General features: G+C 33.8%; 1 protein-coding gene across 8 annotated transcripts in view; it reads right to left on the bottom strand.

Annotated features, from left to right (window-relative positions):
* ARHGEF7 (Rho guanine nucleotide exchange factor 7) overlaps positions 1–15,286 on the bottom strand; it is a 329,493-nt gene that overhangs the window by 203,301 nt on the left and 110,906 nt on the right. For 6 of the 8 annotated variants that reach the window (XM_074299550.1, XM_074299548.1, XM_074299551.1 and 3 more), the window contains one exon: positions 11,171–11,301. The exons of 1 other annotated variant lie outside the window; for it this stretch is intronic. In XM_074299550.1, coding sequence (XP_074155651.1) covers positions 11,171–11,301 — 131 coding nt within the window. Of the gene's footprint in view, positions 1–10,957; positions 11,090–11,170; positions 11,302–15,286 lie in introns of those variants that run through there. One more of the 8 variants, XM_074299553.1, reaches the window with a different exon arrangement.

Raw genomic sequence — 15,286 nt, 5'->3', positions numbered from 1 at the left:
TTGACTATGATCCCCTACATCGAATTCAAAATCCCTCTATTTTGTCTGCCTACATTTTTTACTTCCTTCACAGGCTAATTGTACAGTGTTTCAAGTCCGATTCTTTTTGTACAGCGAAATAACTGTTTGGACACGCATACATATATTGTATTTAACTTATATTTTAACATATTTAACATGTATTGGTCAATCTGCCATCTGGGGGAAGGGGTAGGAGGAAGGAGGGGAAAAGTTGAAACAAAAGGTTTTGAAATTGTTAATGCTGGAAAATTACCTATGCATAAAATTTTTGTAAAAATTAAAATAAATAAAATTTTAAAAAATAAAAAAGGGGATGCAGACTCTTAAGGAAAATGATTTTTTGAAAATAAGCTATGGGCAAAATTCAGTGAAGTTATAAGAAACCAAGGAATAATAAAACAAAATATGAAAAATGAAAAAAAAAACTTAGAGAACATAGACATAAGAAAAACAACAGATATGGAGAACTGATAAAGAAAAAATCTGGGGGCAGCTAGGTGGCGCAGTGGATAGAGCATCAGCCTTGAATTCAGGAGGACCTCAGTTCAAATCTGATCTCAGACACTTAACACGTCCTAGCTGTGTGACCCTGGGCAAGTCACTTAACCCCAGCCTCAAGAACAAAACAAAAAAAAAAGAAAAAAGAAAAAATCTGAAAGCTATGACCAAATATATATATATATGTATATATACCTATGCATATATATATATACACATAGACATAGTAATACAAGAAATAAAGAAAATTATCCTGAAGTTACAGAACAAGAGAAATAAAGTAGAAATAGAAAAATAAATTTACCAATTTACAAGGAATTACTTAGAATTACTGCTAAAAGAGAAAATTTTACAAGCAAGAACAACAAAAAAAATTCAAATATGTTGGAAATATATTATGAATTGCACAGGATTTATCTACATCTACAATAAAAGACTGCATGTCCTGTAATAGTATATGTTAACAATCCATAGGACTGAGACTGAAAATTTAAGCAGCAAAATTGAGTATAATATTGAAGGGGGGGGGGGGGAGAGAAGAACATTCAGAAATTTGTCAGATTTTCAGAATTTTATCTCAAACAAACCTAAACTCAACAGAAACTTTAACACATAAGAGCCAAAATCAAAGACTAATTTTTGAAGTATGGAGAAATTTTAACAATGGCATAGCAATCAATATTAATTACAGAGACAGAATCAATGGATAAATTAGCTGTACACTAAAACATCGTTCCTTCTCATTTGTTGCAGGCATGACTTGAAGTGCTCTGGTTTTCCTAGGACATTACATAAATTGGTTAGAGAACCATCTAAAGCTTCAAGAATATTTTTTTCTTCAGCACTCTGCCCCATCTCACTCCCCAAAAACAAAGCTTGCCAGCTCTTACTGATTAATAGGGGAACTAATATGGGTTAGAACCAAGTTTATTAACATGCTGCTAGAAAAGTGAGAGTATGTACTTCCCTCCTCTCATAAATTGTCTTTGTCCATACTGAACTCCACTATATTTTCTTCTCTGTAACCTTATGCACAATAACTTTATTAAATCTGTTTTGTAGAACACACACATGTTATGCAATCCTGGTGATGTTGAAGGCAACTGTAGAAATAAATTTCCAGAACCAGACAAGGCAGACCATGCAAAAGAGTCCTCTCCCAGCTAATTACAAATATTAAAGTAAGCATCCACTATTTAAGAATGAATGTAAACCAAAGGTTTAGTTCCAGAAATGAAAAAAATGCTTCCAAACCCAATCTGCTTCCTCTTCATAAATGTAAAACATGGAAACTTATATTCCTTTTCAGAGTATCTGATTACTCTCAAGCAATCCTTCTTAGCTGCCTCTAACAGATACTTTATTTAAAAAAAAAAAAAAAAAACTCACAAATAGAGCCTCCAACAAAAGAAAGAAGGAAGATACTTAGAAAAGGAAAGGAAAGTGTTGTGAAGTAAAAAAGTGAGAAAAAGGCAAAGATAATATATATTTGAAATTTTTGTTTCATTCAAAATTAACTCTGAGAAGGTAAAGCACATATTCTGTTTACAACCTTTCTGAATTTCTTTTTATGATCTTTTCAACAGTTTCTACACTTCTTTTTAATTTGAAACCATAATTCCAACGAAAATCTGAGTCTTCTAGACAGCCATGTCCAATAATATTTAAATTTCATTCAAATTCAGATCAGAGAAATGGTGCTATTTTGAAAGAGGGGATGGGGGGGGGGTAAGGGCAGATAAACATCAAAGAAATATTTTTAGTCTCCTCTATTTTCTATTGTTGATAAGTCATTTTGGTCATGTCTAGTTGTTCATGAGCCCAAAATAATTTGCCTTTTCCTTCTCCAGCTCAATATGCAGATAAAGAAACTGAGGCAAATAGGATTAAATGAAATGCTCAGAGTCACAAATCTCTTAAATATTTGCAGCCATATTTCAAGTCAGTAGAATAAGTCTTTCTGACTCTAATTCTGGCACTCTATTGAGCCATTTAGCTATTATCTTATTATCTATCAGCTGCCTTTAAAAAGTAGGAAGGACAGGGCAGCTAGATGGTGCAGTGGATAGGGTAATGGCCCTGAAGTCAGGAGGACCTGAGTTCAAATCCAGCTTCAGACATTTAATACTTCCTAGCTATATGACCCTGAGCAAGTCACTTAACCCCAATTGCCTCAGGAAAAAAAAAAAAAAAAAAACAACCCTGCTTCCTAAATGGCTATGATTAATAAATTTAAACCTACAGAATTCTTTAAAAATAAATAAATAAATAAAGTACAGTAAGCATTCTCATTCATTCTCTCTCTCTCTCTCTCTCTCTCTCTCTCTCTCTCTCTCTCTCTCTCTCTCTCTCTCTCTCTCTCTCTCTCTCTCTCTCTCTCTCTCTCTCACACACACACACAACTTTTACTTTAGTCAAACTTACCAAACCCCAGAAAAATTTTAAAGTCAAACTGAGTAAAATCTGAGAGTACAATAAGCACTTAAATGCTTATTGACAAATGAATGCTACTTTTGCCTACCAATCCCCTTTTCCAACTTAAAGCAAATGTTTTAAAATAACAATGTAAAGATCAAATTAATAAATATATTTAGCAAATATTGCAACAAAAATTCACATTTTTCATCATACATATGATTGTAAAATTCAGCAAAATCCCATAATATTGATGTATCTTACATGTGTTTAACTTAACCGTCTATATTTATTTCTGAACTGAAATAACTTATTTGTAATATTGAAGAAAACCAAATTGTACATATCAAAAAGAAGGTTATACGATGATTAATTCTGATGGACATGGTTCTTTTCAGCAGCAAGGTGATAGAGGTCATTTCCAATGATCTTGTGATAACGAGAGCCATCTGTATCCAGAGAGAGAATTGTAGGAAGTGAGTGTGGATCACAATAGTATTTTCACCTTTTGATGTTGTTCTTCTTGTTGTTTGATTGCATTTTGGTTTTTTTTCTCATTTCTTTTTCCTTTTTGATCTGATTTTTCTTGTGCAACATGATAATTGTGGAAATATGTATAGAAGAATTGTACATGTTTAACATATATTGGGTTACTTTCTGTCTAGGGAAGAGGTGGGAGGAAGAAAGGGAGAAAAAAATTTGGAATACAAGGTTTTGCAAAAGTGAAAACTATCTTTGCATATGGTTTGAAAATAAAAACAGATACACACACATACACACACATACACACACACACACACACACACACACACACACACACACACACACACACACACACACACAAACACACATAAAAGAAAATCAAGCACTTGTATCTCATCAAAACATCACCACTGGATTTCCGGGCCAAGATGGCGGCATGGAGGCAGACAGCTGATTGATCTCCGTGTTTTCTCTCAGAACTTACTTCGTGACAGGCCTCAGAATTAATGCTTGACCAGAAAACAACCCACAAATAATCACCAACAGAAGACATCCTTGAAATTCACCAGAGAAGGTCTGTATCTGCTCGGGGGAGGGGACCAACGAACTGGGTGCAGACTGAGGGCAGGCAATTTACACAGCTCAAACCTTTGGGGGAGGGGTACTATCTCTGCCATTTCCCAAATGACTTTTACCCTAGTGTGGATATTCCGTCTTGGCAGCAAGCCAGGATGAGCAAAGAAGGTGTAAACACTGGAGGTAAAGAATAAAACCCTGGAAAGCTAGCATCTCTCTGGACCCAGCCAAGTCCACCCCCACCTGGAGTGACTCAGCACATTCTTAGAGCCTCAGAGAGCAGACTCAGCACAGCCATTGCTGCCTATTAGTGCCTCGCAGCTGTCTCCCCCAGTCTGTAGAGACAGATCGGTTACACCATCCAGCCCCATCCGCCCCCAGAAACAGACCAATTGTTCCTCTTGTCAATTTATTTTCTTTGATTCCCACTCTGACAAAATGAAGAAAAAATTTAAAAGGGCTCTAACCACTGACAGTTCCTGTATGGAGAAAGAGCAGACTTCAAACACTGAGGAGACTAAAAGCCGACTGTCTCCAGAGGAATGCCCTGAGGGGAATATGAGCTGCTCCTCAACACACAAGACTCTCATAGAAGAAATCAAAAGGGCTCTCACAAGAGAGATAGAAGAGAAATGGGAAAAGGAAAGGGAAGCTTGGCAAGAGAGCCTAGAGAAGTCATCCCACACATTTAAAGATAGAGTGGATAAAAAATCAAATCATTGAGAAATAAAATTAGTGAGTTGGAAAAAGAAAACAGCTCTCTAAAAAATAAAATGGATGAAATTGAAAAAAATTCCATAGGAGAAAAAAAACTCAATTGGACAATTACAAAAAGATATTTAAAAAGTGAGTGAAGAAAATACATCACAGAAAATTAGAATTGAACAAGAAGAAATGAATGACTCAAGGAGAAACAAAGAAGTAGTCAAGCAAAACCAGAAAAAAGAAACAATTGAAAAGAATGTCAAGTACCTTATTAGAAAGACAACAGACCTGGAAAAAAGATTAAGGAGAGACAATTTGAGAATAATCAGACTCCGTGAAAAATGTGAGGAAAAAAAGAGCCTGGACACTACTTTCCAGGAAATTACCAAAGAGAACTGCCCAGACATTTTGGAAACACAGGGCAAAATAGACATTGAAAAAATTCATCGATCACCTACTGAAAGGGACCCTAAAATCAAAACGCCCAGAAATATACTAGCCAAGTTCAAGAACCATCAGATGAAGGAAATAATATTGGAAGCTGCTAGAAAAAAAGCAATTAAGATATGAAGGAGCCACAATAAGGATAACCCAGGATCTAGCAGAGTCTACATTAAGAGAACGAAGGGCCTGGAACATGATATTCCAAAAGACTAAGGAACTTGGTATGCAGCCAAGAATAACTTACCCAGTAAAAATGAGCATCGTTTTCCAGGGAAGAAGATGGACATTTAATGAAATAAATGAATTCCATCTATTCTTGATGAAAAAACCAGACTTACATAAAATGTTTGATCTTCAAATAGAGAACTCAAGAGATTTCTAAAAAGGTAAAAAGAAATCTTGAGAACTATATTTCTGCCATAAAGATATGTAAAGAACACATGTATAATTTGTCTTAGAAACTAGAGGTGGAAAGGAAATTATATCATAAAAAATAGTAAAGTGGTTGTAGTACATCTCATGAAGAGGCAAAGGTATCCTATTATATCTGAGAGAAAGGAGGGAGATGAACATACTGTGTAACAATAGACATATTCCATTTATGGTGAAACTTCTTCCACTTCATTGAAAAGTGGGAGGGAAGGAGTAAGCTAAGGGGAAGGGAATTCAGAAATTGTGAGGAAAAAGGGTAAAATAGGGGGAGGAACTTTAAGGTAGGGGAGAGATACTAAACAGGGAAGGCTGTGAAAAACAAATAGTGTTCACAAGTTTAATACTGGGGAGGGGGATAAGAGGGAAAAAAAGGAGAAAAGCTTAAGCAGGGGTTAACAGGATGGCAAGCAATAAAGAATTAGTCATTCTAACCATAAATGTGAATGGAGCAAACTCCCTCATAAAGAGGAAGCAGTTAGCAGACTGGATTAAAAGCCAGGATCCTACTATATGTTGTTTACAGGAAACCTACCTGAAACAGGGTGATACATTCAGAATAAAAGTAAAAAGGTGGAGCAGAATCTACTATGCTTCAGGTGAAGCTAAAAAAGCAGGGGTAGCCATCCTCATCTCAGATCAAGCAAAAACAAAAATTGATCTACTTAAAAGAGATAAGGAAGGCCATTATATCTTGTTAAAGGGTAGCATAGATAATGAAGCAGAATAAATATTAAACATACGCACCAAGTGGTGCAGCACCTAAATTCTTAAAAGAGAAATTAAAAAGAGCTGCAAGAAGAAATAGACAGCAAAACTATAATAGTGGGAGATCTCAACCATGCACTCTCAGAATTGGATAAATCAAACCACAAAATAAATAAGAAAGAAGTCAAAGAGGTAAATAGAATACTAGAAAAGTTTGATATGATAGATCTTTGGCGAAAGCTAAATGGAGACAGAAAGGAGTACACTTTCTTCTCAGCAGTTCATGGAACCTATAAAAAATTGATCATATTTTAGGATATAAAAATCTCAAAATCAAATGCAGTAAGCAAAAAAATAGTAAATGCATCCTTTTCAGACCACAATGTAATGAAAATTACATTCAATAAAAAGCCAGGGGAAAATAGACCAAAAAAAATTGGAAATTAAATAATCTTATACTAAAGAATGATTGGGTAAAACAGCAGATCATAGACATTATTAATAACTTCACCCAAGAAAATGACAATAATGAGATATCATACCAAAATGTGTGGGATACAGCCAAAGCAGTAATAACGGGAAGTTTTATGTCTCTAGAGGCCTACTTGCATAAAATAGAGAAAGAGAAGGTCAATGAATTGGGCTTACAACTAAAAATGCTAGAAAAGGAACAAATTAAAAACCCCCAGACAAACATGAAACTTGAAATTCATAAAATACAAGGTGAGATTAATAAAATTGAAAGTTAAAAAAAAAAAGCTATTGAATTAATAAAACTAAGAGTTGGTTCTATGAAAAAAACCAACAAAATAGACAAACCCTTAGTAAATCTGAGTAAAAAAAGGAAAGAGGAAAAGCAAATTGTTAGTCTTAAAAATGAAAAGGGAGAACTCATCACTAATGAAGAGGAAATTAGAACAATAGGAGCAATTTTGCTCAACTTTATGCCAATAATTTCAATAACTGAAATGAAATGGAAGAATACCTTCAAAAATAAGCTTGCCCAGATAAACAGAGGAAGAAGTAAATAGTCTAAATAGTCCCATTTCAGAAAAAGAAATAGAACAAGCTATTAACCAACTCTCTAAGAAAAAATCCCCAGGAACAGATGGATTTACATGTGAATTCTACCAAATGTTTAAAAAACAATTAACTCCAATACTATATAAACTATTTGAAAAAATAGGGATTGAAGGAGTCCTACCAAATTCCTTTTATGACACAGACATGGCACTGGTACCTAAACCAGATAGGCTGAAAACAGAGAAAGAAAAGTATAGACCAATCTCCCTAATGAATATTGATGCTAAAATCTTAAATAAGATATTAGCAAAAAGACTACAGAAAATCATCCCCAGGATAATACACTATGACCAAGTGGGATTTATACCAGGAATGCAGGGCTGGTTCAATATTAGGAAAACTATTAGTATAAACAACCATATCAATAACCAAATTAACAAAAACCATATGATCATCTCAATAGATGCAGAAAAAGCATTCAATAAAATCCAATATCCATTCCTACTAAAAACACTTGAGAGTATAGGAATAAATGGACTATTCCTTAAAATAATAAGGAGCATACATTTAAAACCGTCAGTAAACATCATATGTAATGGCAATAAACTGGAACCTTTCCCAGTAAAATCAGGAGTGAAACAAGGTTGCCCACTATCACCATTACTATTCAATATTGAACTAGAAATGCTAACCTGCAGTAAGAGCCTAGAAAGAGATTCAAGGAATTAGAGTAGGAAATGAGGAAATCAAACTATCACTCTTTGCAGATGATATGATGGTATGCTTAGAGAACCCCAGAGATTCTACTAAAACGCTATTAGAAATAATTCAGAACTTTAGCAAAGTTGCAGGATACAAAATAAATCCACATAAATCCTCAGCATTTTTATACATTACCAACACAATCCAACAGCAAGAGATACAAAGAGAAATTCCATTCAAAATAACAGTTGATAGTATAAAATATTTGGGAATATATCTACCAAAGGAAAATCAGGAATTATATGAGCAAGATTACAAAACACTGGAAAGACATTAAGTGCTCTCAGATAGGCCAAGCAAATACAATCAAGATGACAATACTCCCTAAACTAATTTATTTATTTAGTGCTATACCAATCAGACTCCCAAGAAACTATTTTAATGACGTAGAAAAATTAACAACAAAATTCTTATGGAAGAACAAAAGGTTGAGAATTACAAGTGAAGTAATGAAAAAAAAAATCAAATGAAGGTGGCCTAGTTGTATCTGATCTACAACTATATTATAAAGCAGCAGACACCAAAACCATTTGGTATTGGCTAAGAAATAGACTAGTTGATCAGTGGAACAGGTTAGGTTCACAGGGCAAGATAGTGAATAAAAACAGCAATCTAGTGTTTGACAAACCCAAATATCCCAACTTTTGGGATAAGAATTCATTATTTGAAAAAAACTGTTGGGAAAACTGGAAATTAGTATGGCAGAAACTAGGCATGGACCTACACTTAACCTCACATACTAAGATAAGATCAAAATAGGTCCATGATTTAGGCATAAAGAATGAGATCATAAATAAATTAGAGGAACATAGGATAGTTTACCTCTCAGAAGGAATTTGTGTCCAAGGGAGAACTAGAGATCATTATTGATCACAAAATAGAACATTTTGATTACATCAAATTTAAAAGCTTTTGTACAAACAAAACTAATGTAAACAAGATTAGAAGGAAAGTAATAAATTGGGAAAACATTTTTACAGTTAAAGGTTCTGATAAAGGGCTCATCTCCAAAATATACAGAGAATTGACTTTAATTTATAAGAAATCAAGCCATTCTCCAATTGATAAACGGTCAAAGCATATGAACAGACAATTTTCAGATGATGAAATTTTGAAACTATTTCCACTCATATGAAAGAGTGTTCCAAATCACTATTGATCAGAGAAATGCAAATTAAGACAACTCTGAGATACCACTACATACCTGTCAAATTGGCTAAGATGACAGGAACAGATAATGATGAATGTTGGAGGGGATGTGGAAAAACTGGGACACTGATGCACTGTTGGTGGAGTTGTGAAAGAATCCAACCATTCTGGAGAGCAATCTGGAATTCTGCCCAAAAAGTTATCAAATTGTGCATACCCTTTGACCCAGGTTGCTACTCCTGGGCTTATATCCCAAGGAAATCTTAAAGAAGGGAAAGGGACCTGTATGTGCCAAAATGTTTGTGGCAGCCCTTTTTGTAGTGGCTAGAAACTAGAAAATGAATGGATGCCCATCAATTGGAGAATGGTTAGATAAATTTTGGTATATGAATGTTATGGAATAATATCGTTCTATAAGAAATGACCAACAGGATGAGTACAAAGAGGCTTGGAGAGATTTACATGAACTGATGCTGAGTGAAATGAACAGAACTAGGAGATCATTATACACTTCAACAATGATACTGTATGAAGATGTATTCTGATGGAAGTGGATAGAGAAGAGCTAATCCAATTCCAATTGATCAATGATGGACAGAATCAGCTACACCCAGAAAAGGAACACTGGGAAATGAGTGTAAACTGTTAGCATTTTTTATTTTTCTCCCCAGGTTATTTTTACCTTCCAAATCCAATCCTTCCTTTGCAACAACAACAACAAAAAAAAAAAAAAAAAAAAAAAAAAAAAAATTCAGTTCTGCACATATATATTGCACCTAGGATATACTATAACATATTTAATATATATTGGAATGCCTGCCATCTAGGGGAGAGGGTGGAGGGAAGGAGGGGAAAAATTTGAACAGAAGAGAGTACAAGGGATAATGTTGTAAAAAAATTACCTATGCATATGTACTGTCAAAAAATGTTATAATTATAAAATTAATTTTAAAAAATCACCACTGATTTCATTAATTTAACTTTATTGTGCTGTCGTTTATTTTTCATGGCAAAGGAGACAAGTATAATAGACCCTGGTTCAGGGACTTTTGCCCCATTAAAATAGTCTTTAGACTTTAAAACATCCTTAAAACAGTGGTTTTCACATCAAGTTCTCCTTTTTTTTCTCTTTACTTTTCACTTTTCTTTTTCCCAGTTTATCATTACATTTATCATCAGTATGTTCCTTGCCCATTCTGATAATACAAAATCATATTTTTCTTCACTCTATCCATCCATCCATTAATTAAATCTCTTTTCTTTGAACTATTTATTGACTATCATATGGGTTTTCTTCTTTTATAAAGAAATTTAACTTATTAAAGCACTTTACATCATGTTTTTAGGTAGCAAGAAAATAATTACTAAGCAATTTAGGCTTTACAGACTTTAGATATTCAATTTTTTCTTCTCTAAGTGTTTTCCTTAAAAATACATAGTTATCCCAACATTTTAGTATAAGAAGTTATTTATAAAGTTTAAGTAAGTACCCAAACACTCATTTTTATGGAAGATGTAAGTAAGATGCTATGTGTTTATACACACACACACACACACACACACACACACACACACACCTACTCATCAGAATTTATGGAGACTTCGGGTAGGCATTAGATGGTCCAAAGAGTGTTGGAATAGAGCTGTCCAAGACAAATAACTTTTATTCCTTTATAACATCACTTTAATAGCATGTGGGTACGGCACATATACAAGTCAGCTTTTATTTTAAACATAAACTTACCAAACTTCGATACTGGCCCTGGAACAATTTTGAAGTCTGACTGAGTAAAGACTAAGATCCAAGGGAATCAAAGGACTTTATTAGATGAGATGAGGGCTGAGTACATACAGAGTCACTTCCCAGCCCAAATAACTTTTATTCCTTTACAACATCACTCTAACATGTGGGTATGGCACACATACAAGTCAGCTTTTATTTTAAACATAAACTTACCAAACTTCGATACTGGCCCTGGAACAATTTTGAAGTCCGACTGAGTAAAGACTGAGATCCAAGGGAATCAAAGGACTTTATTCGATGAGATGAGGGCCGAGCACATACAGAGTCACTTCCCAGCCCAATGTCTGAAAAGGTTATGCACAAAAAAAAAGTTGAAGATGTCTGATGCTACATACTTTCACCACTCACTAAAGTTTTAAAATACGGCAGCAACACAAGAATACCCCAAAAGACTTCAATAAAGCAAGTCATTTACACGTACTAGACAAAGAATTTTGTCTACTATGTAAAAATGACTTACATTCATTCCCCTATTACCTGTCCAGAAATTATCTTCAGCTAACCACTCAAATCAATCCCTTTCTGGCATAATTTTTCAAATATTTGATTATTAAAATTATCCAAGGCACTTCTTAATTTGATGCAGGCACTTCACAATAATTCTTGTTAGTTACCCTTCACATAGGAAAAACAAACCTCTCTAAATAAATGGCTTAACAAAGGCAAGAAATCATAGCAAAAAACAAAAGAAAGGAGTTATTCACAAAAAAAACAGAAAAGGTCCATAGTTGAAAGTAATAGAGGGCAATTATATTACTACAGACTAGATCCTATTCCATAAAAATAGGCATATTTCTTTCATCATATTTATATCCTCAATGCCTAACATCGTGCAAGGCACATAGTCAGTGCTAATAAATATTTGTTGACTGATTAGTAGCCAGAAGTGTCTATAGCTGCAAAAACCCTCTCCCATCCAAATAAAGAAACCTAGACCAGTTCACTTACAGTGTATAACAGAATGAAATGAGATAATACATGTGAAAGTACCACATAAAGGCAATTAATTGTGCTGCCTTTGACTCTCTTTCACCAATAACTGAAAGCACATAATGTCACTCATTTCATCAAAATAGGATGCTAGTACTGATAGGAGATGCCTTTTAAGAAAAAAAAGAAATCTTCCCAGACAGTCACTCATGGATATGCCTAACAAATTTCAAAATTCCTAGAGCTTTCATATATATAAAAAGAGCAGATATTCTAGAGGACCATCCACATTCTCCTTTTTAAAAATACAAAAATATCTCAACCATCTATGAATAAGCTAAATTTTATAAGATTAAATTTAATCAGGTTAAATGTAAAATCCTGAACCTGATTTTTTAAAGTCAATTATCCAAGTACAGAATTGAGAAAGTTATAAAGTCTTTCATATGAAAAAGGCCTAGGAACTCAAAAACTAGCAAACTCAAAATGAATCAACAATGTCAACATGGCAGTCAGAAATGTTCATGTAACTTTTGGATACACTTACAGAAGCACAGTTCCTCCCCCCTCCCTTCCAGAAAAAAAAATGAGATTACATAATTCCACTATATTCTGTCCTGGTCAGATTATAGCTGAAATATTGTGTTCAGTTCTAAGTAATTTATTCCAAAAAGGACATTTAACAATATGGGATACATTAAAGAAGGACAAAGCTCAACTTTAGCACCACCTTCCTATCCCACCTACCCTTTTCCCACCAATAATTGTATTTATTTTACACATTATTCAAATATAAAACATCTGTACATGTTATTTCCCTCTCCCCAAAAGAATATAAGTTCCTCTGAGAAATCCTTGTTTACATTTTTTGTCTCCTTATCCTCAGTGCCTAAGACAAAGAACTAATTGACACTTGTTGAAAATGGTAAGGTTACATCAAATCATGCCATTAGAGAATGATTTGATAAAAGGCCTGGAGACTTACATGAAGTGATAAGTGAAGGGAGTAGAATCAAGAGAACATTAAACACAACAAGATTATGTGATGATCAACTGTGATAGGCTTGGCTCATTACAACATCGAGGTGATTCAGGACAATTCCAATAGACTTATGACAGAGCCATCTGTATTCAGAAGGGACTGAATGTGGATGACAACATAGTATTTTCACCTTTTTTTATTATTTGCTTGCTTTTTTTTTCTATTCTCATTTTTTTCCCTTTTTTGAACTGATTTTCCTTGTGTAGAATGATACATGTTTAAGTATGTTTAGACAATTTGCACATGTTTAACCTATTGGGTTATTTGCTGTGTAGATGAGGGAAGGGGAAAGGAAGAGAGGAAATTTGGAACAAAGTTTTCCAAGGGTGAATGCTGAAAACTATTTTTGATGTATTTTGAAAATAAAAGGTTATTATTTAAAGAGAGAAAGATGATTTGACAGAAATGTTTAGCTTAAAGGGAAAAAAAAAACAAAAAACCATGGGGGAAGAGGGGAACAGTTGGAAATGGATAATAACTGTCCTCATGTATTTAAAGAAATACCATGTGGCAATCAGACTTATTCTGATAGATCCTAGAAGTCAGGCCTAGGATTCTACTAGGAATAGCAGATATTATTAAATGTCTGTAAAGCCTTTTACAAATGATTCATTCTCTAAGCTTCAGAAGAAGCTTGGGCAGTATGTACAACAGATATACAAATGAGGAAACTGAAGTTCAAAGATTTGAAGTGGCTGTCATGGTCACACAATCAGAGAGTATTTGAACTCTGATATTCCATCTGAATTCTAAGTGTAGCATTATTTTCTTATTCCCTTAGATGCTAGTATCTCCTCTGTTCCACAAAAAAAGAAAAATATCTAGTGTGTGTGTGTGTGTGTGTGTGTGTGTGTGTGTGTGTGTGTGTGTGTGTGTGTGTGTGTGTATGGGGGGGAGGGTCTCCCCCTGATAAAAGATAGCTCTTTGAGGCAGATAGTTTCATTTTTACCTCTGTACACTCACTGCCTAACTAATAAATATTTGTTGACTGATTAAAATGTTAACAATTAGAACTGTCCAAAAGTATAATATTTTTATTCAAAAGATAAAGTCCTTCCTTTTACTGATGGTTTTCAAGTAAAGACTGGTAAGTATATCACCACATCCTCACTCTCAACAACTCTAACCAAAAAGTTGAAAAAAAGGCAACAAACTGAATCCTAATAAAGAAATTCAAGGGGGGAAAAAAAAAAACCACCACACACACAGTGAATCATTTTTTTTAGTCCAAGTCAGCAGAGGGAGACAAGCAAAGAGGTCTATTGACACTAGAGACAGGGACGTTTCTTGTAAGATCCGTGTATTCCAACAGTTAAAAAGCTTCTAATAAAATACAATATTTATTTCTATTAAAAAACACTAAAGACCATAGGAATAAAGGAAACATTCCTTAAAATGATAGGCAGTTATCTAGTAAAGTTATCATCATCAAGCATTATCTGTAATAAGGATCAGCCAGAAGCCTTCCCAATAAGATCAGGGATAAAGCAAGAATGACTACTATTATTCATATTTTACTAGAAATGATAACTACAGGAGCAGCTAAATGGCCCAGTGGATAAAGCACCAGCCCTACACAGTCAGGAGAACCTGAGTTCAAATATGGTCTCAGATACTTAACACTTCTTAGCTGTGTGACTCTGGGCAAGTCACTTAACCCCAACTGCCTCAGTTTAAAAAAAAAAAAAAAAAAAAAAAAGTTAACTACAGCAATAATAATTTGGGGGAAGAGAAGAAATTGAAGGAATGAGAACAGACATGGAGAAAAGAAAAACTATTACTTTTTACAGATAATATGATTCTTTACTTAGAAAATCCTAAAGAATCAAAAAAAAAAAAAAAAACTAATTGAAACAATTAACCATTTCGTCAAAGTTGCAGGATATAAAATAAATCATACATATATCATCAGCATTTTCATATATTACCAACAAAAATCCAGCAACAACAGCAGCAAAAAAAAAAAAAAAAAAAAAAAAGACTGAAAGAGAAAATCCTTTTAAACTAATTACAGACAATATAAAATATTTGCCAAGACAAACCCAGGAATTATATTAAAAAATTACAAAACGTTTTTCATCAAATAAAAGTCAGATCTAACACCTGGAAAGCTATTCATTGCTCATGGGTAGCCCAAACCCATATAAGAAAAATAATAATTCTACATAAATTTATTGTTGAATGCCATATCAACTACCAAAGCATAAATTTTATTATTATTATTTTTAATCTTATAAATTAATCTGAAAAAAAAAAAGTCAAGACTATCAAGGGAATTAATGGGGGAAATGTAAAAT

Source organism: Sminthopsis crassicaudata, chromosome 3 (genome assembly GCF_048593235.1).
Source record: "Sminthopsis crassicaudata isolate SCR6 chromosome 3, ASM4859323v1, whole genome shotgun sequence".
NCBI lineage: Eukaryota > Metazoa > Chordata > Mammalia > Dasyuromorphia > Dasyuridae > Sminthopsis > Sminthopsis crassicaudata.
The sequence above is the reverse complement of the archived record's forward strand: the minus strand, read 5'-3'. Positions and strand labels throughout refer to the sequence as shown.